The following is a 26,274-nucleotide window of genomic DNA, read 5'->3' as shown; positions in this document are numbered from 1 at the left end:
GTACTTTGGCTCTGAGGGAAATTACCATGGAAAATCGATGGACGCATGCATATGCACAGCAAATGCGTTCTTTTTCACAAAAATGTATCCTGCGAGAACTATACATTATATGAAAGATGAGCCTCCACTGATTCCATGAGTCCAACCATAACACTAGCCCTAACCAATTCACTGTGACTAAAACTTGCAATTAGCAAAGAACAAACTTCACCATATCTTTTTAAATCAAAAAATCGTCCTTACCTTTTATTTTTGTTAGATGTTAAGTTTGAACGCATAAAACCACCATAAACGGATAATCCAGTGTCTTGGCCCAATTTTGAAACGAAACATGCCGTTTACAATCAAGGAGGTTTCAAGGTTTCTGGGGAGATCGGTAAATTGCCTTCAATCAGAACACATGTTCTTCAGCGCTATCTGGTGTGTTTTTCAGCAGTCAACAGTCTTGGTGCTTTTGGTACCAAGATGACATATTATAGCCCTTGCCTTTTTAAAGAAGTTTTCCCCATGGTATTGAAAATGGTATTGAATATCTTTCAAGATATCGAAGTTAGAAAATCCAGTAACGCAAGAACACTAATACCTAAATGAAAGTGACTTACTGTTTTGTTCTATTATTTCATCTGTCAATTACTACCATGCGGAAGTCTAGATGTTGTTATCAAATCTGTGTTCTGCGGACATCTAACGGCATCACATTTCTTACTGTTCCGTGCATCACTCGCAGTCGACTTTGGGTCTGTGAAGTGCACTACAGCGTTCCCCTTTCCCAGCGTCGCTCCTCATCTCCCATTCCCTCTCTCCTCTTTCACCTCATTCCTCCTGTCTCCATCTTTCGTTCTCCTTTACGCTCACACTCCTCCCTCCCTCCTACTGTATGTTGCCTCATTGGCTCTGTTTTGATAACAGAACAGTGAGTGGGACTCAGCCAGAAGACAGTGAAAGAGAACTACATCAGGGAGCAGAGAGGACGCGGGCTGAGACCCTATTCAAGAGCACTCATCTAACTTATAGCTCAGTGCCATTACAACATAGTCCTAGCCAGGTGTCCCCTGGGAAATGTGGTTACTGGACTGGATCTTCTCCATCAACACAGCTGTGGTGAAGCTAGCCAGCGGCCTCAGGTGCAAGTGAGTTGCGCACTACTACTGTGTTTGTGTATGCGAGTACATGCCCTTTTGGGTGTATTAGTACAAGCCTTTACTTCATGTTTGAAGTGTGATCTATCGGGGGGGAAAAGGTGTGTTTCTGCAAGTGCATGCATGCATTGCGCGAGTCAGCAGGCTACTGGGCTGTTTTATTGATGAGCGGATCCATATTAAATAGAGCAGCACAGGTCAGCACTGCTGCCTCACAAGGTTGCAGGTACAAGAAAACATGAGCATGCAGCGGTGAGGAGGGAAATATTAATTATTTGTCTGCAAAAAACAATTCCGTTCTTGTTTCCTCTTTAATACATGTAACCTGATTCATGCTTGGATAGTATTATGTTCTCCTCTTTTCTTAGAGGGCTTCCTGTGATTCTGTCCTGTGTTGTTGTTGTTGTTGTTTGCCCTTCCGTTATGGCTCTTACTAAAGCATCCAGTGCCTAAACACACGGGCTTCTGTCCGCTCCCAGGAGATTAAGCAGAAATAGCTGATGTTGCTTGATATTTTCCCTGCAGTTTTTTCTCCCCCTCATTTCATTTTGGTCGTGTGTGCTCTCCCAGCTACAACTGCGGTTGATTACATAACCCATCACATCTTTATCTGCAGCCTACTCTGGCTCCTTCTCCCTGTCCTCCCTCCAATTCTTTCTTTCTTGCTCTCGCTCTCTTTTACCCAACACCCACAGCAGTTAATGTAGTCTTGTCTAAGAATGGAAAAAGGATTTGTATGGAATAATGGAGGTCTGAAACCTGCTGGGCTCGTTTATTTCTCGCTCCCAGAGATGGGTCAGATCCGATTTTAGCCTGAAGGTCTACTTTATACACTCTGACCGACAAAAGGGAATACCTAGGATTTTAAATAATCCCAGTAGAGTGCAGATTACGTACAGAGATGCAATGTGCATTTTCTTTTGACATCTGCCTATGGCCATGTTTTGTAGTGTTGTGATTGAAGAGTCATGATTGTACACCTCATCAAGTCCTATCTCCATCAGCCCTAATGGCTGACACCTGCAACTGCTGCCAAGGCATTTGCTGCTGGATTTATTAGTCTATGCTACACATCCAGTTGGGATGGTTACTAGGGTTCGCATTCAGACCTAAATAGATTTCCTTGTTTTCTATTTTATGTCTACGAAGGTAGAAGCGAACCAGAGGACACTTCGAGCGGACATAGTTCATTAAAAGAAAGCAGTCTTGGGCTTTTCAGCAAGTGCATTTTTGTTTATAGGGAAATCAGTCAGCAGTCAACAGTCAAAGAAAAACTTGCTCATTGAGCACTAAATTACTAGTTGATTATCTCTGCATTTTCAAATGAGACCATAGTACATACACTTTAGTCCTTTATTATGCAGCTTATTAATGATGCATGTAAATTATTCTCAGGGGGAAGTTAATTGTTGATTGTTCGTTTAATTATTATGAGCTTAAATAGGGTTTTAGTGGCATAAGAAAGTCAATTGAAATGTATCTTTTAAAAGTAAGAAATTCCTTAACCAACTACCGTAATACCGGATTCCAAAACATTGCAACTCAGCATTGTGTAATTGAATGTTGTAGTAGGTGATATGTTTTTGTTATACAGATCCAAGTGATTTGCCACTTGGCAGCATCAAGTATTATCTAATATTTTTATAATCATGAAAAAGAAAGATACATTATGTGGATATAATAAGTGGAACTGAATAATTTGTTAGGTAATTTTATTCTAAATTGAGTTACCTTTCTTGTTTTGTCTTACTCCCCGTCTCCTTCACCACATGTGTTAAGTGCCTATTAATGAAGGTTCCTAGGTTATTTAATTGGCAGGAAACAGCCCTGTGAGGTACTCTTCTGCATGAGTGGGAGGATGAACTGTCAACAACAGAGCTTTTTTGGAAAATCGGCCGTGAAAAAAGGTGGAATCGGTTAGGTTTTGTTTGGGTCTTGAGATGAACAGCAGTACTGCTGTTGTCCTCCACCTGCAATGCAGTGCTGGAATGCATCATCCAATCATGCCCCAGTTCTGAGGTAAAGGGGAGGGGCCTGGCAATTGACGACGGCCAAGGAGAGTTCTCGGTCAAACGGGGGGCCGGTGAACGAGGGAGGGAGAGAGTGCATGTGAACCAGAGAGAGAGCGAGCAGTGGTGTCTGTCCTGCGCTCCAGCTATCTGCCTGCGGCAGAGACTCTTAATCTCCGTTATTTTCTTCTCCGCTCATCTCCATTTTGAATCATTCTTATTCTCTCCATCCTTCATCTTCCAATTTATGTTCTTTTTTTTTACTCTGTCCTTTGCTGATTTTGGCTCTGTAGCCCCCGACCCCCTCCCCCCAAAAAAATGAAATCTCTGGCATTAACTCCTGAGCACCGATTGGCAGACTTCGCTTCCCTTGTGCCACTTCTCTCTCGATTTCTAGTCCCTCCTCTGATCCTCTAAACTCATCTTTCCTCTCTTGCTGGACACCCTGTGGGGCGGGCTATCGACGCCCCCCTCTGTCCTCTCTGTGCACCAACGTATGGGCATCCGCGCATCTCACAGGTAGGCATTCGGAGTGTGCATGTGTCGCTTAGTGGGTCTCGCTGTACCCGTATGCTGGGGTCTCTTAATGCAACAAGCATTCTTTGGGAGACATTGAAGCTTGATTGTTGATGTAATGTGCAAGAAGTGTAATGTTTGTGTTGAGAGCGAATGTCTCCTCTCTAGTCCTTCCAATATGGATATGCTTTATTAAAACGCAACCAATGGCCGGATATAAAAGGATGAACAAATACCTCAGTTTATGTTAAAAAAACTGATGGCAAACGTACATTGCGTTCTCCTTTCATATCCACAAGGTCCTGCAGTGTCATCTCATGACTACTTGAGATGACTGCAAAGAGCGAATGTACTGATGTTATTTTAATGTTGGTGGTTTGTCTTGGTACATGCTGGGTGTTCGTGAGCAATGTGTGGGGGCGAGCAGTGCTGAAATTAGGTTCAACCATGTCCGGTCCAGTGTGACAAAAGAGTAGACACACTCTCGAACTCTCGTTAACCTGCATCTTTGCCTGCCTCTCTCTCTCCTCGTCTTTCTCTCTCTCCTTCCCTCCTAGCAACACAGTAGCGACTGATCCCAGACCTTTTCTGGTGAAGCAGTACGTCAGTATGACTGAGTCACACAGGAAAAGATTTATTCATAACTGTTCAATCTGTTGCATAGTTGTTGCATACCCCAGATCTGGGCTTACCTTGTTAATGTTTTACTTGTATTAAATCTTGGTGATGTTTATTTTCGTGTCATGCCACCCAAGTGGCCCATCCCACACAGGATTATAAGGCACTGATATAACTACACAAAGTGTAGTTTATACACGATCACAATGCATTATACAATACAATAGTGTTGTCAAAAATATCAATTTTTCGATAATAATAATATTGATGCTGAATTTTTTAGACGGTTTCGATAATCTTTCTCTGCAGTATCGATACTCAAATACCAGCTGCGCTTTCTCGCTTTCTTCTGTTTTCGTCACACATCACTACAGCGCCTCTTAGGCCCGCCTCCTGTCATTCACTCACGGTCTCTTGCAGTGATTCGGCCCTAGTCTCGATGCACTGTGTGATGGTATTAGCCTAAAGTTAGCCAACAAAGCTAGCATGTCAGGTGCAGTGCCTCCGTGACCAGTTTGGTAAAGAAGGAAAACGGCAGGAGTGCTGTTTAGTAGTACTTTGGCTTAGGCAAAATTGATTTCCAGCTTGTGTTCCTCCCAAATAAGTTGAGTTTGTTTGCATCTAACCAGCATAAACAGATAATTGGGCCCAGTGTCTGGGCCCAATTTTGTCACTAAACATGGTGTTTACAATCAATGACTAAGAAGTTTTCTCAGGAAATAGACAAATTCAATGAATTATATTTGCCAAAATTGTACAATGGGTTCTCAAGATATCTACCCGTTTGTGTATCATAGTACTATAGGGCTACCAACTATAATGACATACTGATTATTATTTCAGGTGGAAATGTTATCCACATATGGGTTAGGGTTAAATCCAGTATTGTGATGACCAGTGGCGGCTCGGCTCCTTAAAAAATCTCAGGTGGGGCTTTTTTTCTAATAGTGATTAAGGTGACCCATTCAATAGGTGCATTAAGCAAGACGGTATCAATTTGTTTTTAGATGATTAACTCATACAGAGATCCTTCTTGTGTCCACTAGATGGCAACTCCATAAACAAAAATGGTGTACTCCACAATTAATCTCAAATCTGTGAAATAGGCTAAATCAAATATATCAAGGGAGGTTGGTTGTAGTCTTTTCACTCGGTTCTAGCCCTACTGTTGATCCGGAGAACCGAGCGAAAAGACTACAACCAAATATAACCATTCCCGGTTTCCGTTTCAATGGGATTACGGAACGCAAAATAAAACGCTGTATTTCGCTACGCTACTTGATGTCGTTAATACCGGAATTGTTTTTGTTTTTTTATCAGCCGATCCGCGGATCACTTGCGTCCCGAACCGTGAGGGTTGATCCGTACGGATCACGGGAAACCCGTGAACCGTTGCACCACTAGTGGTGTTGAATGATTTGACACGGCATCCTCCGCGCATTACTTCGGCTTTGCCAATACTGCATATTGCAATTCGAGTACCTTCATTTGAGACCGTAAAAAACATCCAAACCGCCGACATTGATTCTTTTCAGTTAAGGTGACAAACACTCCTGTACTGCCTCTCCGTGCGTCTCTGGCTGCGTTTGGTCACATGACCAAACAAGCTGCGCATGGGCAAAAAACACACAACGGCAACTAGACGGAAATAAATATCGGCTGTTAATATCGGACCAGTTTTACTTATCGGGCCGATGCCGATTTGTTAAAAAATGACTAACATCGGCCGATAACGATATCACTGCCGATATATCGTGCACCTGTATTAATCTAATGTTGTATGATGTAAAATAGCTAGGAGAAAATATGTCCATTTGAAACACGTCTTGTAGTGATGCGCGGGTCGACCCGTGACCCGCGGGTTACCCGTGGGTCGGGCGGGTTTGGGTTTGATATTTATATAATATTGCGGTTGCAATATAATTCTCAATCAACGGCCTCCAGGCGGCAGCCTGCTTAATGGAATTGTTATTCCCTATATGGTATCCGTAGTTGTTTACACCGCTAAAACCTCTTAAAGATCTCCGATGAAGACATGGCTAACTTGATTATAGGAAAGTTAAAATAGGGCGATGCAAAGGTTGTGACAAAGGTGGGCCAAAAAAGCAAGGTTTGGGAAAAATTTGGAAGTGTCGTCTTGTCCGATGACACCGTTACAGACTACGTTGTCTGCTTTGAGTGTGAGATGCTGTACAAATACGATGGGCATAAAACGGGTACATCGAACCTACTTCGGCATTCATGCCGTAGGTCGGCTCCACAGCCTAACAAGCCTTCCTCCACACAAGCTCATTCAGAACAACCCTTAATGCCTGCATTAATTTTTTTATTTTTTTTTCTCGGGTTGGGTCGGGTTCGGGTCATTATCGGCGCATATTTTTGCGGGCTGGGCGGGGCGGTTCAGATCTCCTAACGGGTTGGGTTGGGGCGGGTGTTAAAAAAACTGACCCGCGCATCACTAACGTCTTGAATTTGATTGGACATTGACAGTTCCTATGTCTGTGATAGAATTGGTTAGAAAAAATATCCCTCTTTCTCCCCGTTTGTAGTGAGTCACCTCCTATACACCATCCGCCCCTGATCGTGACAACACTACAATACATCCGCCCGGCACCGGATAAACACACTAAATATAAATAGCCCACGCCTTTTCAATAAAGTCAGCAATCACAATTGTTCTATATTTGAATAGCCAAACTCCTGTTTCCAATCCGCCTTTACTGGAGCCCATCATCAAGCTGGCTTTTTCCCCCTGAAGCACTATCGGCGGGTTAAACAAAATGACAACAGGGAAGCGACGACAATCAGCGAATTGCGTACAGTCATTTGAACTACGTCATTTGATCACGCCTCTTGTGCTGTAGAAAATGACTACAGCACAAGTTGGTCTCCCCAGACCAACGTGCAATCTACCATTGAGCTTGGTCTGGCGATAGCCAGGCTAATATCCAGTGATATCCAGGTCACTATGTTCGTTGTATATCAGGGCTCAAGGTGATATCCAGGTCACTGTTTTTATGGTATATCAGTGATCAGGTACTGCCACCAAAATGGTAGCATATGATACAATTAATTATTTTGATGCTAGGTATTTCTTTCCTAGGTTGCTTTGGTGTCAATAAAATGAATCGATTTATTTGGGCTATTGTTCTTCCCCAAAAATGTACTAGATGCCCAGTGTCACATTTCAGAAAGGGGCTGTCGCCACGTGGACATAAGTTGAGGTCTCGTCATGGTTGAGAACACGTTTTTATTAGAACGCTTCAAAAAGTACAAACTACTACATCACGAATTTGCAAAGTCACTGGCTTTCGTATCCTCTTTTGGATCAACTCGACATGTTACGGTAGAGCCTCAATGTAAACCGAGTCACACATATGGTGCACCGTAGTGTAGAAGGATAAATGGAAAATTGCATTGTAGGTCTTGATCTGTGTGTTATGATGGGTCGGTATGATGGTTTTGAGCAGTGCTGGATGCTGTAGTGTGCTATATTGTGCGAGCGCATTACATTGGAAAACAAAACACCTAAAAGGCTGCAGGGCCCCAGACTAACCTGTTTCACTAGGATCACTCTGGCCCCTAACTGAACATTTTAGGGGCACAACCAGAAATTTTAGGGGCACAACATGCCAATGTGATTTTCTCTTTTTTTCACTGTATTACTAATACATATTTTGATAATAGATGCGGAAATTACAATGTGTGGTTTCAAATTCAGTGTCACATTTTATTGTGATTCTCATCTATACCAACTATTTCCACGTGTGTGTGCATGCGTTTGTCGAGCACGGAAGTGGCAGTTTCACGGGAGTGCGCCCGCTAGTCATGCCGCTTCTCTCTGCCCGCTCGCCTCTCCATTGAGAATGCAGCAGGCGCGACAAACGCCTCCCGTGTGAAAAGCCCTTTATGGCACATGAAGTCCTGACCGGGGTTGGGTACCGCTGGTTTTGCGATTGCGAGCGAGTCTTCTCTTCTCTGATAACAGGCAGGTAATATACAGGAGTGCAAATAGTTAGTTTGTGAAAGAGACGTCAAGGCCCTGGCGGTAAAATAAAGAAGAAAAACCCTAAGCAATAAAAGAATTATAAAATTATAAGTTAGTATTTTCAAATGAATGTGCACAGATTGATGGTTTGCGTCAAAGGACATGCCAATGCTGCGACAAGGCGGCGAAAAGCCATCAGTAGACTGATAGTCGTGAGCCCTGTAAATCAATACCTTAAAATCGTTGTTTATGGCAATGCATCATGCGTTTACGGTCCCCTGTATTATGCAACTAGTTCCTATGCTATTTGTTTTTCATTAAAGCTATTGCAGGCTATCTGAAATGCTTGAACCTCTGCAGTTCAGAAGGGTATTGTTTTGTGTTTCCAGCACCACGGACAGCACCACTGTGCGAGACAGGGCTCTACAGTATAGTTTGTGTGACTGATTTAGCATTTGTGTTAAGCCTTTCTTTTCTACCTTGCTTGCTTGTGAGTTTTTCCTTAAACTACACTTGTGGTCTCCCCTGTATTTTCCAGGGAGCTGTTGTGTAGGAGCAAATGGGAAATTGGATATTTAATAATTCATTCCTCCATGTCGTGATTCTGTTTATCAAAGTGTCCAATCCCCCTTGGATTGTACCATTTGGTCAATGTATGATGTTTATCCAAGTATTTTCCCATTGGATTGAACCAGGTGGTTAGTGTATGATGTAGGGATGGGCGATTAATTGAATTTCAATCTCGATTTAGATTTTAGCGTCAAACGATCACAGCACTAGTATAATCAATATCTTTTTATTTTTTTATAAATGTTTTATAGAAAGTGCAGAACAGCTGGATACATATTTGTACATTATTTTAGCTTTGAACATTTTCTTTTTGACCATTTTGTGTATTTTCTTAGGTGAAATTTCAAAGTTCTCAGTTAGTGTTTTTGGGAGAGACATGCTGAATAAATACATGTTTTCAAACTCACTAATAATTGTTTGAATAATCGTGATTTCAATGTTGACCAAAATAATTATGATTATGATTTTTTCCATAATCAAGCAGCCCTATGATGTTTATCTAAGTGTTTTCCCGTTGGATTGAACCAGGTAGTTGGTTAGTGTATGATGTTAATTTAAGTGTTTTCCCGTTGCATTGAACCAGGTGGTTAGTGTATGATGTTGGGACACACAGAGTCACACACTGGATGCTTTGCTTGGGGGGTTCACGTGGCTATGGTCTTAGTGTAGTGTTGTATTGTTGAATGAGATGCTACATCTCTGAGGGGGGTTCGTCCACATATAGCAATACATATTCCAGTGATTTGTAATCTCTTTTTGTTCCTCCATTCTTGTTGAAGTTTGGTACTAAATCGAAATTTGGATTCTAAAGAAGAAACAATATCCCTTTTGTGATATGAAGAGGGAATAGCATCTGAAGTGAAAGCTCTTCATCCTTTCATCTATCTTTAGGGCTGGGCGACACAAAACATTTATTTAATAAACGTGGGGAAATTGACGATCATGCTAAAGTATTACAATTTATGATTTAAGACAATTTAAAAGGCATATATTATCGTAATTAATTTAGGCTACAACTATCTAACTATACTATCAAGATAAGTCATTATCTTAATTTAATGACAATATAATACGGTCAGAATTATTGCCCCGCTCTACCAATTGGCAGTCACTTCTTTTAACCATTACTGAACCAAATTAACCTTGATTCCATCTGTGTCCGTCTCCCTCTCTGTCTTCCTCTGTGTTCTTCTCCCACTAGGCCAGAGCCTCATGGTCGTGGAGGGGGATCTCAGCCAGGGCAGGCAGACTCTCCCCTCCCAGAGCAGGATGAGGAGATCCTGGGCTCCGACGAAGAGGAGCAGGAGGACCCCAACGACTACTGCCGGGGTGAATGGCCTTCATCTCCTCACACACACATCTACCCGGGCCCTTGCAGGCATACATAAACAGAAATGCACAAACACCTTTGTTGACATTCTGTTTGTTGTGTGTGTGTCAGGTGGATATCATCACGTAAAGATCGGAGATCTGTTTAACGGTAGATACCATGTGATCCGTAAGCTGGGCTGGGGACACTTCTCGACGGTGTGGTTGGCCTGGGACATCCAGTGAGTTGACTCACAACAAGTCATACAAGTCTAGGGGAGTTCTAGTTGTTGTCATTTTTTCATGGTGTGTGTGTCTGTGTTTCTCAGGGGGAAGCGCTTCGTGGCGATGAAGGTGGTGAAGAGCGCGGAACACTATACAGAGACGGCCTTGGACGAGATCAAGCTGTTGAAATCTGTAAATCAACACACTAGCTCTTGGATACATTCTATATCTATATTCTGGTGCTTTTTAAGTATAAGAGAAACTCCTGTGAAACCTCCGATTCCAACGCCATGAGGCAAAACATATGTTTTGGGCTAGAGCGCTGGGTTGTTATACTAAAAGTGTCTGGGTAGTTGACCCCCCCCTTGGACGTATTCAGTATCATCTACGCTGCCCAGAAGGACCTCAACACATCTATACACACATGGATGTGTTCGCCATCGCTTATTCTCGCGCCATCGGTGTCACTTTGTATCACGTTGACGTAAACAACTGGCAATGTCTGTCAAATTATGTTTATTTAAACCTCTTTTCTCTAATTGCGGCTCGCTCATTTTTTAGTAACGGTTACAAAAAGGCATAGATCACAGTGTTGAAGATCACATGAGACGTATTTCTAAGTTTCAAACAAGACAAAACCATTTTTGGGTTCAATGCTCCTTTTAACATTTTGTTTTGTGTGTTTGTTTGTGTGTCGTAGGTCAGAGACACGGATCCCAGTGACCCCAGCAGGGAGAAAGTGGTCCAGCTGCTTGATGACTTCAAAATATCCGGAATGAACGGCACTCGTATCCTTTGCAAAAAGAAAACCAGAACATAATCACACCTAATGCATCTTAGTGATCTCTTTCCTTTCCAGCCATCTTGCTGTGAATACTTTCCAATCCCTTTATGAGAACTCTCGTTGTGGAAATGAAGACATGACTGTTGGGGAGGCTTCTCTCTTGACACAAGAGGGAAAGACGTAGCTGTGATCTATAATTGAAAGATGTCATTCCATTATTTTCTCCTGTCAGTGATGGCTCGGACAGACTGATTACACCTATTCTAGGGCAAACTGCAAATTCAGTATGTCCAAAAATTATGAAAAACACTATGGTACCTCTAGCTTAAACCTTGGATTAATTGCTATGATGGAAGTGTTCTTTGGTATGACCCACACGGACAGCTGGTCAATCGCCTCCCGACCATTGCTATTTTGGACCCGATATCTGTTGCAGCTGCATCTAATTACACACTGTTTCTCTTGTTTGAACATCGGTGCCTCAGATAGCCTGATGTCTTTCTAGAAGACGTGTTCCATAGTATGGTGGTGTCATCTTACCACCATGTTGACACTAAGTAGTCCCTATTCTTGCGTTGGGTCTTTTCTCGACTGGTTGAGGTGGGGGGAGATCAATCATGTTCTCATTTGTCGTCTAATTGGTAAGCGCAACAGAAGAAAGGATTGAACCTACATCAGGATAATTATAGTACAGCTACCACTGCCTCAATCACAGTGCATTAACCACCAGCAATAGAAAGGGATTAAAAACAAACGATAAAAAGATAAATGCAGAATGATATTCTTGTAATATTTGTAAATTGAAATATAAATTGCATTGACACAAGGCATGTTATCAGAAAACTGTTCAAGCTGTTTTGTAGTATGCTTTCAATGGGAAGGTAAAACGTTGTACAGCAGACTGGGATCCAATCGGGATTTAACTTGCCCACATCAGCATCTTGAGGGCAAACTAAAACCCTTTGTTTGAAAGACTGCCGTTGTCCTTGACCCCCGTGTTGCCAGATGTGTGCATGGTGTTCGAGGTGCTCGGACACCACCTGCTCAAGTGGATCATCAAGTCCAACTACCAGGGCCTGCCTCTGCCCTGCGTCAAGACCATCATACGACAGGTACCACTTGTTTCCCACCCAACTAGCAGGCTTGGCAGGAACTGAGGTTACCTGACTTCAGGACACCTGGGGGAATTCCATTCCCCTTAGAAATTGAAAATGCTTGACACTTGGATTAGGGTGTGATGTTGGATATTTTGACGTAGATGTTGTCATGGACATTTCCATAAGACATCTTCGTAAGACAAGAAGGGAGAAGTGGCATCCCTATCTGCAGCTTTCCCTTCAAGGACTTTTTTCCTGCTATAACACTTGAGTGTGCCCATTGTTCGGGGCACACTTCAGCGCCTCAACCTCTGTATGCTTGTCGTGGTGCGTGGCCTAGCTTCAGAGACTATTATCTTGTACTATTTTTACCCTTTATTACAATAAACTCATAGTTTATTCTGAGTTGCGTTGTCAAAACAGCACAGTGTGCCTTAAGTTTTACTCTCTCTCACTCTTTGGTTTTACAACTGACCTCTCTAAACATTTGACCACCACTTTTAGACATGACCTTAAGTTAATTAGAGATGGATAGGTGTTATTAAGCAGTTATGGCATGTTGCTCAAGGTGGCTGCTATGGTTAGGAGTCCCAACAGTTTAGCCACTACACTAAACTGTGTAGTGGCTAAACTGTCCTTGATTACACTAAACTGTCCATGATTAACTAAACAGTTGATTTGGCGAGGTCTATCAAGTGTCTTTTATGTTGTAGGTCCTGCAGGGGTTGGACTACCTCCACACCAAGTGTAAAATCATCCACACGGACATCAAACCAGAGAACATCCTGCTGACCGTCAATGAGCCCTACATCAAGAAAATGGCCGCGGAGGCCACCCAATGGCAAAAGAGTGGAGCTCCTCCCCCCTCCGGTTCTGCAGGTCAGAGACGCGTCACTCTCTCAGTCCGTGTGAGAGTGACGGTTTTGTCGCTGTATCTCAGTCCGTCAATGTCACTCAAATGCGGACCTTGAGCGAGCATGGTGGTTTGTTTGACACATAGCTGACTTGACGAGTTATTGGGTTTCTTTATATAGCTCCACAAGTCCAGATCCTTGCATTGCGCCGTTTTGAAGCAATTCATTGTCATTCAATGAATTGCACTCCACTGTACCACCAGTAATGCTTAAAATCCTTACGTTAACTCAATGTTGTTTCTGATTAAAGAATCAAATGTGAGCGTTAATTAAAGATCCCATGAAGAATATTATATTACCGTTAGTGAGCCCCTTATACAGTACTTGAAGAAGTTCAAGAAATTCAGCCTTGTTGCAGAATTACAGAATTACTGGAGCTCTATATCTAAATAATATCATAATATCATATTATACATAGGTACTATATCATATAATATCTATATTATCACGGCCAAAAGATGAGTGCGCTCCAGATGATTTTATGATCTCAAACGACTGAGTCGGGTTCTCCGTCTCTGGTTCTCCCACCTCCACCTCAATCTGAAGTAGACTGAACAGAGACACGGAGGACAAAGGGATGGTTGACCGCGATCGTCTCCCGCCTGACCCCCAGCTGCCGGGGCTCCACCGCCTCGGTAGCGGCGGTGGTGCCTTGTGGCGGTGGTGCCTTGTGGCGGTGGTGCCTTGTGGCGGCGGTGCCTCGCGGCAGCAGGCGGCAGGGCTCCAGTGGGAGACGATCGCGGTCAACAATCCCTTTCTCCTCCATGTCGTGGTTCATGTACTTCAGGGAGCCAAAGTCCCTTCCCCCAATTCCTTCTCAACCATGGCTGAGATAACCCCCACTACGGGTCTCGTTGTGGAAATACCAAAGACGTCAGAGTCCGACGTGTTATGGGCCATAAAACCAACAGCAGAACGGTTATCCAAATAACAAAGAAGTGTACAACACTTGCGTTACAGTGTGTCCATTCACACGCACACACATGTGGCGCTAGTACGGTCGTAGTTCATTGTCTCATTGGCGGGCCAAATTCTCTAGGCGGGCAAGGCAGAGAAAGGGGAGGTAACCTGGCCCCTTATGACGACATATGGGGCCACATTTGAAATCGGAGCGTCTGAGTGTTCATTTTTCAAAGGCGGAGCAGAATACCAAGTGCTTGTTTTACACCTAACACCATTTCTAGCTGCTGAGGGACCATAGGCAGGCTAGAAGAACTCATTAATGTTAGAAAACCTCCGAAAGTGAAGTGATTTTCATGCCATGGGACCTTTAAAGTCTATTTAGTGTGGAATATAATGTGAACTCTTGTCCTCTTGTCTTGCAGTCAGCACGGCTCCGGCCCCCAAACAGGTTGGTTGTTCTTTTCTAAATATGTTTCCAAGTGGCGTCACGAAGGATGAATCATTTAGCTGCTCATCTGGTTCACCAAGAATAACATAAGATGTACTTTCTTAATCCTAGATGGGTGTCACCGCAGTAATAAGACAACAGCGCGGAATTATAAGGAGAATTATGGGAATGTGTACGATTATATGAAATCATAATGTGTTAATGTACAAAATAGAAATAAAAATGAGACATAGAAATGTGAACACAGAATGTAAATGTACAACATCGCTGTTATTGGTATTATTACAAAAGCTAAAAGCAGAACCTCCTCCCCGGTCCCCAGGTGGTGAAGATGTCCAAGAACAAGAAGAAGAAGCTGAAGAAGAAGCAGAAGAAGCAGGCAGAGCTGCTGGAGAAGAGGATCCTGGACATGGAGGGAGGAGCGGGGGCCGAGGAGGAAGAGGAGGAGGACGACGACGAAGAGACCACAGAGGACACCTCTTCCTCCGCCACCGTGTCCACGTCGGCCACCCTGCAGGACATCGCTAACCACGCCCCTGCAGGTGACCCGTCCTCCCGTTACCTTAGGTCACCAGCCATGCTGCCAGCTAGGACGCCGAGTCTGAAAAAAACATGGGGCTCGAGGCCTTTTGCTCAAGGCATTTGGGCAAATCAGTCTACTCACTGCCTCGACCAACTATATTCATGTGCCTTAAAACACGCTGATCAGAATTGGAAGTACTTAACATCTTATTTTTGAAGTACACCTCAACAGAGCCGAAACAATACAAGATAAGTCAATAAAATAGTGAAAATATGTAAAACTGATCAGCAGAAGATGTAGCCTTACCAGCCACGGTTGATTCTAGTGCTAAAATGTTGTGCAAATTACAGAAATTTATGTATTTAAATTATCTGTCAAGTCATGGCTGTATGAGCATGAACCGCTAGCCGATCATATCAAGAGTTCATGTATGCAGGACTCGGGTGAAGTCTGGTCCCTTACCCGTTCCATCTCCTCCAGACGGTGTGTCTGAGGCCCAGCAGAAGCCCGAGGACAAGGAGCCGAGGGAGAACAGCACGGAGGAGGAGCTTAGGATGGAGGTGAACGAGAACGGCCGCGCCTCGAGGCCAACCGGCAGTGAGGCGCAGGAGGTGAAGGAACGGGAGAACCAGCAGGAGGACGAAGGGAAGGAGACGGAGGAGAACAAACATGACACGCACACCTGTAACGGCAAGCTGGAGGAGGGGGAGAAGCCCGAGCAGCAGTCCCTCCACCTCTCTGAGCTGGAGAGCGGGGAGCTGACGGGAGAGGGGGACCGGAAGGAGGAGGAGATGGACACGCAAGGCACCCGAGGAGGCAGTGATGTTGACTCTCAGAACGGTAGTCAAGACGAATCGTTTTCCTTGTTGTTTTGAGATAGTTCTTCACATAAAATTCTCATTCACCCCCTTTCCCCTTCCTGGTGTTTCCCTCTCCAGGCTCCTCCTGCAGTCTACTGGTAAACCCCCTGGAGCCCCTGAATGCAGACAAACTGCAGGTGAAGATAGCCGACCTGGGAAACGCCTGCTGGGTGGTGAGTACTTACTACCAGCTGTAGGTTAACACCATGCTAGGACGCAGAACAGTTGGTTGCTACTTGTCATGTGCTTGGTCGGATGGACCCGGTCATTATTCATACGGGCCCATTCACAGACAAAGTATTTGCTCCCAACATCAGTTTTAAGCCTTGCTTGTTAGAAAATGCAGGGGTTTAATCATGTGGCTTTCCTATCTACAGCCAGCCTGTCTTCCTATGCTAAAGAGAGTTCAAGCCCTGTTCTTTGACAAATCCCACACACATGGTGACTGATGATACAGATGGCCTTGCTGCTTAAATACTTGACCACACTTCTGCAATTGATTCTACATGGGTGATGAGGTCCTCACACGAGCTGAGCCCACGCTGCTCCCTCGCTCTGCGTCTGTCTTGATGCCTACCTCCCCTCCCCTCAGACCAAACACTTCACAGACGACATCCAGACCCGGCAGTACCGCTCCCTGGAGGTGCTGATGGGCGCCGGCTACTCCACCCCGGCCGACATCTGGAGCACAGCCTGCATGGTGGGTCCCCCAACAGCCCCTCCATCACGGGCTGGAGTGGGAACGTTTACATATCGCAACCTCTTATTGGCCTGAGTTGGAGCTATTAATGTGAATTTCAGTTGACGGTGGTTGGGGATCAAATTAATCAATTATCAACTAAATGTATCGATACATGTGTATAGGGTTAGGTCTAGGATCACCGTTGCTGAAATAGTACGATAGTGTACCTCATGTTGTGTTTGTGTGCCTCCCAGGTCTTTGAGCTCGCTACAGGAGACTACCTGTTTGAGCCTCATTCAGGAGAGGAGTACACCAGAGATGAAGGTTTGTCCATTGTGACGGGATCTGAAGCAGTTTTCACAATAAAGAAATAAAAAAAGGCTACAAGCCCACAACTGTGGATGTTAAATATAACTTGTTCATGGTTTATACCAAAGTTGTCTCTGCAGAACCAGGCATATCAGGAGTATCAGTTTTCAAAAAGCTATGATTTTGATGTGATCTCTTCTATTGTACACAAGGCTCATCCCAGGCTCCACCTGAACACAATAACTCTTAGCGGCGGTCTCTTTCTCTTTTCAGACCACATAGCCCTCATTATCGAGCTGCTAGGTAAAGTTCCCAGGAAGCTGATCCTGGCGGGGAAATATTCCAAGGAATTCTTCAACAAGAAAGGTAAATAATCACATGTCTTCTGAGTTGGGAATACTAGCCTCATCTGTGTCTGTTGGTCCGTCTTGACTGTGGCATTGGTGTGATGCTGGAGGCATTCACATAGGAGTTAAGGGAAGGACTGCCACAAAGTCTTCTGTCAAGTATCTGTAGGTCAAATCGTGGAGTCCATCATCGTCAATATTTCACCTTGAAACAAAATAGAACAGAACCAATATGTCTATATATTGTCTGATACCTTATCATACTACTTCTACGATTTTCATGCCAATACTACTAGCTATCATACTAGTCATTCTACTATTTATCAGACTCATAGGCCTACTTATAATAAGTCTATCATAATACTACTACTTAGAATTATACTTCTGGTACTTATCATACTACTACTGGTACTTTTTTCCACCGACAGTACCAGCTCAACTCGCTACGACTTAGTTTGGCACGACTTGGTTTGGTTCCAGGTACGTCGTGTTTCAATCTAGAAAGTACCCCTCAACGTCCGCGGGTCCCGGGTAGTTATCGCACGCATGCCCGAGACTTCGGCACAAACGCGACCACGCGACACATAAACAGACAGGGTTACGCACAGGAGCGTCTCCACCTCTGTCACGGCCCACGGCGTGTTCTTGCGCGCTGAACCTACCGTGTTCAATAATCAATCACTATTGTTGACTGAACGCTGATGCTAGTATTTAAAGATGCCGGGTATCAGGTGTCGGCTGTCTAGTGTAAGGCTTGGATGTCGTGCTCGTCAATATTCGTCCAGTGGCGTCACTCTAGCCAATCAGTGGCCAGCAGCCTGTTTACGTCACACAAAAGTATCAGTTCAGCTCTCTTGGAACCTTGATGGAAGGGTGACAAAAAAAAAGTACTAAGTGGTGTTTGAAACACAAAAAAAGGCGGTGCGAGTTGAGCTGGTACTGTCGTTGGAAAAGGGACATTTGAGAAAGTGTCACATTTGATCAGGAGAAAATAACTCTGAATTCTGAGCCCCTCAGTGTCTTTCACACCTGATCCGACCAGGGAACCCTAGTAACACTGCTGTCCCGTGACTCCTTAACATGAGCGAAAGCTCCCGTCCTTCCCCAAGTCACCCCGGTTCTGCTCCCGTCTGTCCAGGAGAGCTCCGCCACATCACAAAGCTGAAGCCCTGGGGTCTGTTCGAGGTGCTGGTGGAGAAGTACGAGTGGGCCAAGGAGGAGGCCATCTCCTTCAGCACCTTCCTGCTGCCCATGCTGGACCTGGTACCCGAGAAGAGGACCAGCGCCGCCCAGTGCCTCTCCCACCCCTGGCTCTCCTCATAGGGGATGGGGGGGGCCCTAGGGGTCGGCTGCATGCACCACGCAGCACATGGTCACAGGAGGTTTCGCTCTCCCGTTTCTTGCTGTCTTTAGGTTAAAAAATGTACGTTACTGGAACTGACCTGACATGACTGATGGCCACTGTAACACACACACATACACATACACATACACATTCACACTCTGTTTCCTGGCTGTGGATTACACTGGTAATATAGGTAATTAAGGAGGTTTGATATAGAAAAGTTTATTTTCCTTTGGCTGCCTATGAGGATTAGACATGTTCACATCTTCCCTTTGCCTATTTTTCCTTATCTTTGTGTTGAATGAAACTATTTTGCAATTTTTCATTCAAAGTCCGTCTGTGCTGACTATCTTCAACATGGCCACCAAGTAAAATATGAATACACAATCATGGAATATTTGAACTGTACTACGTTTGGTATATTAAAACCCATTTGTTTATATTTTTTTGTACTATAGTAAGCCATGTTTTTCTTTTAGTTGTTTTTGTTATTATTTTAGTGCTGGCAGTACAGAGCAAATGTGGCTAGGTGGGTCGCTAACAAGTTTGCCCTGTTCCCTTGAGATGGCCTGTGTGTGTGTTTAGCAACAATACATACATACTAACCCCAACAACAAATCTTTTTTCCACATGCTAAGTTATTTCTAAGACAACAGAAGAGACGAATCAGAACACTTGCTGTGTGGGAAAAACAAAACGAGCTGAAAAAAACACTTGGCACAATCTTTTGTGAATCTCGATCTCTAATTCCTGCATGAGGCTGCAGAAGTTTTCCCGATAGAGTTGAGTTCAATGGCTGTGTATTTTACACCACATCCTGCATCCTGCATCCACCAGCCACATCTTCAGCTACGATACATCATTCCATATTTGGAGCTGTGTCCACCTGTTCTGCGTGCAGCGCACCAAAGATTTGGCCAGCTCTGTCTCCACCACGCTGGCTTTGGACAGGCTTTCGCAGTGGAACCCTCAGTTGAACGCAGGCTTCATCAGAGGACTGGCCTCATGGACTTTTAAGATGACATGGTTTGCGGGACGACATCTACACAATTTTTTTTCACCCACCGAGATACATTTTTAAATGGTTGCCTGTTCAATTGCAGAGGAGGAAAGTTGTGAGCTCATTTTATTACGCTTATCTTCATAACCTCGCATTGGAACAGCTGGGTGCGAGAGTTGGTTTTTGAAGGGATCCATTGATTGTTATAATAAAATATCGCTGTAATAATGGATTAAGCCCCCCCCCCCCCAAATATGCTCATGACATTTTGTTGACTCATCAGCTGCCAACTCCCCCTCCCCTTTGGTAACAAGAATAAACCATTTTCGAAATAATTCTAGTTGCACTCTTTTCTGAAATTTTATTCCAGGCTACAACTTTTGTGTAATTATTAAAAAACAAGTCAAGCAATATTTCACATCAAAATCTTCGTCACCTTGACTAATCCAATGTTTACCGATTAGTTTCCGTTTTCAGAAGGCAGCTTACGCGTCGTCTACGGGGAAAGGAAGACATAAGAATCACTTGAATGAGATGTGCTCCTCCTTTCAAAATCTCTCCTGCCCCAAAATATGCTTTGAATTAAATTCTAAATGTGTGTTAAACTGCAGCTTAAGGCCCAAAGTCAAGTTGTAGAACAATTCTTCAGGTAACCCCTCCACAGCCCTCTTTACTCAGCCCTACCTAGTCCACATCTCTTATGACGCCTCCATGTGTTTCCCTGCTATTCCTCATCAACCCCCGTCCAACTCTCGCCTCTCCCCTCCAGATCTTAATGTCTGACTATCTCACCACCTCCTTAGGTCTTATTCCTCTCTAGCCCATATTTTGGCTGCTATCCCTTTCCCCTATTGTCCCCCAGTCCTTGCTTCCCTTCACACCCAGTCTCCTCTCACCTTTGCCCTCCACCTTGAAGTCCTCGGGTAGTAGCTTGTCCTGCCGGTTTCCCAGGCTGAAGGCCAGGAAGGAGAGGATGAGGGAGTCCATGATGCTGATGATGGCCAGGATGTAGGCCCAGCGCACGGTGCAGTTGCCCAGAGTGTACTTGTCCGTGCGCTGGCCGCACATGCGCTTCACCTGCTCAGAGTCCCATCCGTCTGGGTAGATCATGCAGCCAATCACCATGCAGGTGGCTAGAGGGAGGGAGTGGGAGGGAGGGGTGGAAACGGTAGCTGTCAATTATTGTAATCGTCTTATGATGGGAGATTGGTTGCGGATAATTTGGTGAATCAAGCCTGCAACACACCAGCGCCGCGGTGTGCATTTCACGCGCGTCAATTGCCACCCCTATAGCACCAATAGGAAGCGGCGCACTGCAGCCCCGTTGTGATATGTTTTGAAAGAAGCAGATCAACAATTTAGTCGGTATAGGCTACCATAACGTTATACCAGTGGTTTTATGACTACATATATTGCCCTGGTGCCCATGATCCTCTCTTTGTGCTTACAATGATAAATTCACATAAATTCATCGTTACTTTATGTACCGTCTGGCACTTTGTTTACGGTTTAGTCACTATACACTTTATTTACTCTCATTGCTCATTCTTTTTGCATTGTGGAATTATTATTGTAGTGCATCAACAATCTCCATATGTATAGGACCTTGTATCAAGCCAGGATGTACCAAACAGCTTTTAAAAAGCACTTTTTCAGGGTGTACTTTGGGAGTCAAAGCCAAAGTTCCTTTCCCCCAACTCCTTCTCAACCATGGCTGAGATAACCCCCACTACAAATCTCGGTGTGGAAATACCAGACATCAGAAAACCCAAAGTGTTATGCGGCATAACACCAACAGCAGAACGGTTATCCAAATAACAAAGTGTACAACAGTCGTAGCTCATGGTCTCAATGGCGGGCCAAATTCTCAGAGCGGGCAAAGCAGAGAAGGGGAGGTAACTTGGCCCCTTATGACGACATATGGGGTCAAAGCTGAAATCGGCGCGTCTGAGCTTTCATTTTTCAAAGGCGGAGCAGGATACCTAGTGCTCATTTTACACCTAACGCCTTTTCTAGCTACTGAGGGACCATAGCAGGCTAGGGGAACTCATATTAACGTTAGAAAACCTCATGCAGTGAAATTTTCATGCCATGGGACCTTTAATAATTGCCCTATTAAATATTGTTTGAATATCATGTAATAGGCAAACCATTAGTAAACAAACATTAGTATATAATAAATTATCAACTGTTAATTAACTAACTTGTAACCAAAATACATTATTTTACCCTAGTTTGTATAGCTGCAGTGTTGAACAGGGTTTGACTCTGAAAGGAAGGAAATAAACCCAAACGATCAGGGCCCGGTTTCCCGATAATGTCCACTCTTAGCGCGCTAAGAAGACTCCTACGTTTAGACTTATCAAAGTTGTTTACCGCTCTAGGCTTGGTTCCCAAACGGTCTCTTAGGAGTCTTATCAGGAAACGTCAGCGCAGTGTACGAACAACGCAGTCGTCCAGACAGAAAGTGCTGAAATCGATTGCTCAGAGTTCGATTTGCTGTGCATTGCGCAGGTGCATGCACAGCGTTATAAAGAATATTGCAGTTTTTGTGAATAAAACATTGCTCGAAAACCTTCTAGTAGGCCTAAACATTTATTCAACCATGGGTGAGCATACCAGCATAGCCTGCCCTACACTGATATAGAAAAATATAATGTAACAGCCGAGGGCATTTAGGCAATTACATCCTTAATGTCATCCTAAATTCAAACTCAATTGGCTACGGATGCGAACTTGCAATGAACAATTGAACAACTTGCACATTTTATTTTGTGCTTGTGTGTTTCAAGCAATTCATTTTTTCATGAATGACTTAAAGCATTGGTGAAACACGACACTGCCAATGTGGCTGTTCCATTTGCAACAGGGATTTCTAAAGGTTACTGTACAGTGGCGGTAACTAGCGTCAGGAGCTGAAACATCAGTACGGTAGAGCTAAGAAGGTTCTATGAGCGCTTCAGACCAACCTTAACAACGAACGACGTACGAAAGATACGTAGCAAAGAACGTTCCGGGAAACACGCAAAATGTCAAGGTAGAGGTTACGAATGACGTAGCGTTAAGGAGGCTTTAAGATGGTTTCGGGGAACCGGGCCCAGTTGCCTCGAAACTCTACTCTTTCCCTCTGTAGAGAGGAGCTCATGTATATTTCACTGAGCAGTGAGAGGCCTCCCCTTGCTCAACCATCAGCCAGAGCCATTTGTCAGATCAGGTGACTACATGGGGAAACACTATCCCTCCTAAAGAAAACACACTTTTACTTTCTGGAAGTGTTGCATGCCGTCTCAATCTCTCTTGGTACTCCTATTCCATTTCTCAAACCTCCTGTGGAGTTCATTATAAGTAAGACGGATAGTTACATTTTTGCTAAGGTCACCCTAAATTAGTGCAAATATTTTTTTAAGTACAGAGGAACTGTAATCTGCCGATTACAATTTCAGAATGAAATATGTCCAGCAGCTTTCTGTTCTTGTTTTCTCCGAGATCTTGGTTTCTCTTCTAACAGTGGTATCCAAAAATATGTACAGGGCTTATTGATGACATCAGACCATTCCCTAACTGACAGAAGGCGGTCAGCAAAGGAACACATTGAGCTTTTAATTTCTTCGTCTGAGCGCTGGTTGTTGCGGTGTGAACTTCAGCAGCATAATTTGTCCCTGAATATTCCCCAGTAAATACAAAAGATGCAGAAATTGGCTGGTTTCCATGGACACACACAGACACAGTCAGTCAGTCAGTCACACACAATCACACACACAAAGACACATACAGTCACACACACACACAAAGACACATACAGTCACACACACACACACAAAGACACATACAGTCACACACACACACACAAAGACACATACAGACACACACACACACAAAGACACATACAGTCACACACACACACAAAGACACATAGTCACACACACACACACACAATCACACACAAAGACGGATACAGTCACACACACACACAATCACACACAGTCACATTCTAAGTTTTAACACCAAGGAATATTCAACAACAGAGCAACCTTCACCACTTACAAGAGGCCAGCTGCATCCAGGCGCAGATCTTGTAAACGCTGCCGGCGTTGAAGAAGAAGAAGAGACTGAAGCAGACGATGCTGCCGACCACCAGCAGCATGGAGATCCCCACGAAGAACATGGCCGTCTTGAAGGCCCCGGACGGGATGGAACCGAAGTCCAGGGCACTTCCTTTGCAGATGAGCTCATTGGTGAGGGCGTTGCCAATGCAGTAGTGGAAGAGCCCGAAGTAGCCGGCCTGGGGGGTGTTGACGCTGTCGCCTATCCAGTAGGGCTGGATGAAAATCACCACTGTGATGACCGCGAATGTGATGGTGAACACGATCCACAGCACGCCCACGGCGCGTGCGTTACGCACATAGTTGGTGTGGTAGATCTTGGCGGCTTCCTGGGCGGGGAGCATGGCTGGTACTGTCTCCTCACTAAGAGAAGGTGACTGTTGCTGTCTCCTCCTCACTGATAAAAGAGGCTCTTACTGTCTCCTCCACACTGATAAAAAAAGGCTGTTACTTTCTCCTCCTCACTGCTAGAAGAGGCTGTTACTGTCTCCTCCTCACTGATAAAAGAGGCTGTTACTTTCTCCTCCTCACCGATGGAAGAGGCTGTTACTTTCTCCTCCTCACCGATGGAAGAGGCTGTTACTTTCTCCTCCTCGCTGATAGAAGAGCCTGTTACTGTCTCCCCCTCACTGATAGAAGAGGCTGTTACTGTCTCCCCCTCACTGATAGAAGATGGGGGCCTGATCCTTTCAAGAATAGACTGTTACACATTTAAAGTATATATTTTTGGGTTAGCACCCGAATTATAAATATTTCACACTGTTTGAGAAGTGTTCCTCCAAAATAGGGGTCTTTTAGTCGCTGACGTAGGTCCACTATTCCCAAGTTGTGTCGCTCCTCCTGCTGCGAGAGATGGGCGCACCACGGACAGATCCCTGTACTGAAACCAATGGATTAGTCCACTGAAGCACGCCTGTTTAAAGGTAATAAGTATTGGTCTGTCCTGAGCAGCAGTGGACCGACGGGTTAAGGAGGTCATGAATGATTAATGGTCAGAAGATACGCTCCACTAAGTGCCATCGTCCAAGCTTTGCCAGATGGTGGTCTAATGTGTGATTATTTCATTTGGAGCCACACTTGTTGCAATTGTGGCTATGTGGAAAAGTAGGCATAATGCAAACGTGTCTTTCTTTGTTTTTAAGATCATCTTTTATCAATCGCCCAATCTTTTAACAGGATTATGTACTGAAGAAGTAGGCTGAAAAAAGGTAAGACAAAAAAAAGACTGCATTTACTCCAGATAACCATTAGGCTGTGCTATAACTGAGGCCTTAATGATCTGGGCTTAAATGGATTGAAGCAATACATGACAGAAAATTCGGTCAATAAATCGGTTAATTAATTTATCAACAACTTGACACAAACGTGAACAAATATGTGGCCTACACTATGGAGTCTTTTTTTAATATGTCATGTTTCTCTAACCCGGATATGTTTAATGCTAATATTTCCTTCCCTGTTCGTTGCTCTGAGTGAAAGTTTCACATATTTAAAACAAAATGCTTCATTGTTTGTTCCTCAAGTCAGATTCTAAAAAAGAAACCCATGCACGGATGTTTTGTGTTCATACTTGATTCCGCTACCCACATGTCTTCTTTTGGTCACATGAGCGTTATTCCACATTTTCAACGTGTATCTTTGACTATGGTTATGAAGGACCCACTGTGTATCAGTGTATGAGTGTCCATTTCTGTTTGTGTGTGTGCATGTGTTTGTGCATGTGTATTGGTCCGTGTGTGCGTGTGTGTGTGTGTGTGTGTGTGTGTGTGTGTGTGTGTGTGTGTGTGTGTGTGTGTGTGTGTGTGAGAGTGATACTTTGTGTCAATACATTTGGCTAAATTAAGTGATGCCAACCTGGCGCTAGAGGTAGGTAGTTTATAATCAAGTTATACAGCAGTGGCAATCCAATTTATCCATGCAGAATGGAGTGTGTGTGTGTCGGTGTCTGCGTGTGTGTTTGTTTATGTGTTTTCCTTTTTCCTTCCTGTTCCACAATTTTTTCTGCAGCTTGGAAAATAATATGTTTTGAAATGCTTTTATTTTATTTTCCCCTAAAGTGTCAGATTTACTATTGCAGAAAAAAAGATTTGGCTAGTGCTACACCTGGGTGTTTGTGTAGTCTTTTTTTGTGTGTGTGTGCGTGCTTATGTGCATGTTAACTGTTAACATGCATACTGCCAGTCTCTCTGAGGAAAACGTCTGGGCGAGCGGGGGCCTCTTCAAAGCCCCTATTAAAGGACTCATTTGGACATTTTGATGTTTGTGTGTGTGGGGGGAGTAAGGATAGGGTTATGGTAAGGATAAGGATATAAGGGAAGGCAGCGGAAGTAACGTTCTGAGTACAGAGCTGCTGTTTGTGTCCGGAGTCACATTACAGGGGTCAGAGTGGGACCCTTTTAAAACGCCTATTTTTCTTTATAAGGGGCCGAAAGAAAATATTATTTTAACACCATGACCTCCATACAGTCAGTCAGAGGGAGACTGACTAAACATGGCTGCAAATGGAGCATTCAATGGTCTCTCATTCAATGTAGACCCTCAATGCCATTGTGTTATCAACTAAGCGTGTGTACAAAATACGTGTAA

At 44.1% G+C, this 26,274-nt stretch overlaps 2 protein-coding genes across 4 annotated transcripts in view; one reads left to right on the top strand and one right to left on the bottom strand.

Moving 5' to 3' along the window:
* srpk1b (SRSF protein kinase 1b) overlaps positions 1 to 19,920 on the top strand; it is a 28,175-nt gene extending 8,255 nt beyond the window's left edge. Inside the window, exons 1-15 of one of the 3 annotated variants that reach the window (XM_060055595.1) lie at positions 893 to 1,130; positions 10,042 to 10,169; positions 10,282 to 10,390; positions 10,478 to 10,565; positions 11,074 to 11,161; positions 12,163 to 12,269; positions 12,968 to 13,133; positions 14,494 to 14,519; positions 14,842 to 15,061; positions 15,523 to 15,882; positions 15,981 to 16,075; positions 16,495 to 16,602; positions 16,839 to 16,908; positions 17,167 to 17,259; positions 18,379 to 19,920. In XM_060055595.1, coding sequence (XP_059911578.1) covers positions 1,060 to 1,130; positions 10,042 to 10,169; positions 10,282 to 10,390; positions 10,478 to 10,565; positions 11,074 to 11,161; positions 12,163 to 12,269; positions 12,968 to 13,133; positions 14,494 to 14,519; positions 14,842 to 15,061; positions 15,523 to 15,882; positions 15,981 to 16,075; positions 16,495 to 16,602; positions 16,839 to 16,908; positions 17,167 to 17,259; positions 18,379 to 18,563 — 1,914 coding nt within the window. In that variant the 5' untranslated portion in view covers positions 893 to 1,059 and the 3' untranslated portion in view covers positions 18,564 to 19,920. Of the gene's footprint in view, positions 1 to 892; positions 1,131 to 3,236; positions 3,668 to 10,041; positions 10,170 to 10,281; positions 10,391 to 10,477; positions 10,566 to 11,073; positions 11,162 to 12,162; positions 12,270 to 12,967; positions 13,134 to 14,493; positions 14,520 to 14,841; positions 15,062 to 15,522; positions 15,883 to 15,980; positions 16,076 to 16,494; positions 16,603 to 16,838; positions 16,909 to 17,166; positions 17,260 to 18,378 lie in introns of those variants that run through there. The other 2 variants (XM_060055610.1, XM_060055604.1) reach the window with 2 other exon arrangements.
* Positions 19,921 to 19,932: 12 nt separating this feature from the next.
* Positions 19,933 to 24,651, bottom strand: lhfpl5a (LHFPL tetraspan subfamily member 5a). The gene is made up of 3 exons (XM_060056326.1): positions 23,630 to 24,651; positions 20,482 to 20,718; positions 19,933 to 20,081 (listed from the first exon to the last, which is right to left on the bottom strand). Exons 1-3 carry the CDS (start codon positions 24,030 to 24,032, stop codon positions 20,071 to 20,073), a joined length of 651 nt encoding a protein of 216 aa, XP_059912309.1. The 5' UTR covers positions 24,033 to 24,651; the 3' UTR covers positions 19,933 to 20,070.
* Positions 24,652 to 26,274: the final 1,623 nt, after the last annotated feature.

Source organism: Gadus macrocephalus, chromosome 1, assembly GCF_031168955.1.
Source record: "Gadus macrocephalus chromosome 1, ASM3116895v1".
Taxonomy (NCBI): Eukaryota; Metazoa; Chordata; class Actinopteri; order Gadiformes; family Gadidae; genus Gadus; species Gadus macrocephalus.
This window is presented reverse-complemented; position numbering and strand designations above follow the sequence as displayed.

Bases quoted from the DNA above. Each gene is read 5' to 3' on its own strand.
- lhfpl5a (XM_060056326.1), bottom strand. From the start codon at position 24,032: ATGCTCCCCGCCCAGGAAGCCGCCAAGATCTACCACACCAACTATGTG. The intron at 20,719-23,629 runs GTAAGTGGTGAA...CCCTCCCTCTAG, and splicing joins CTGGATGCAGCTGGCCTCTT to CCACCTGCATGGTGATTGGC.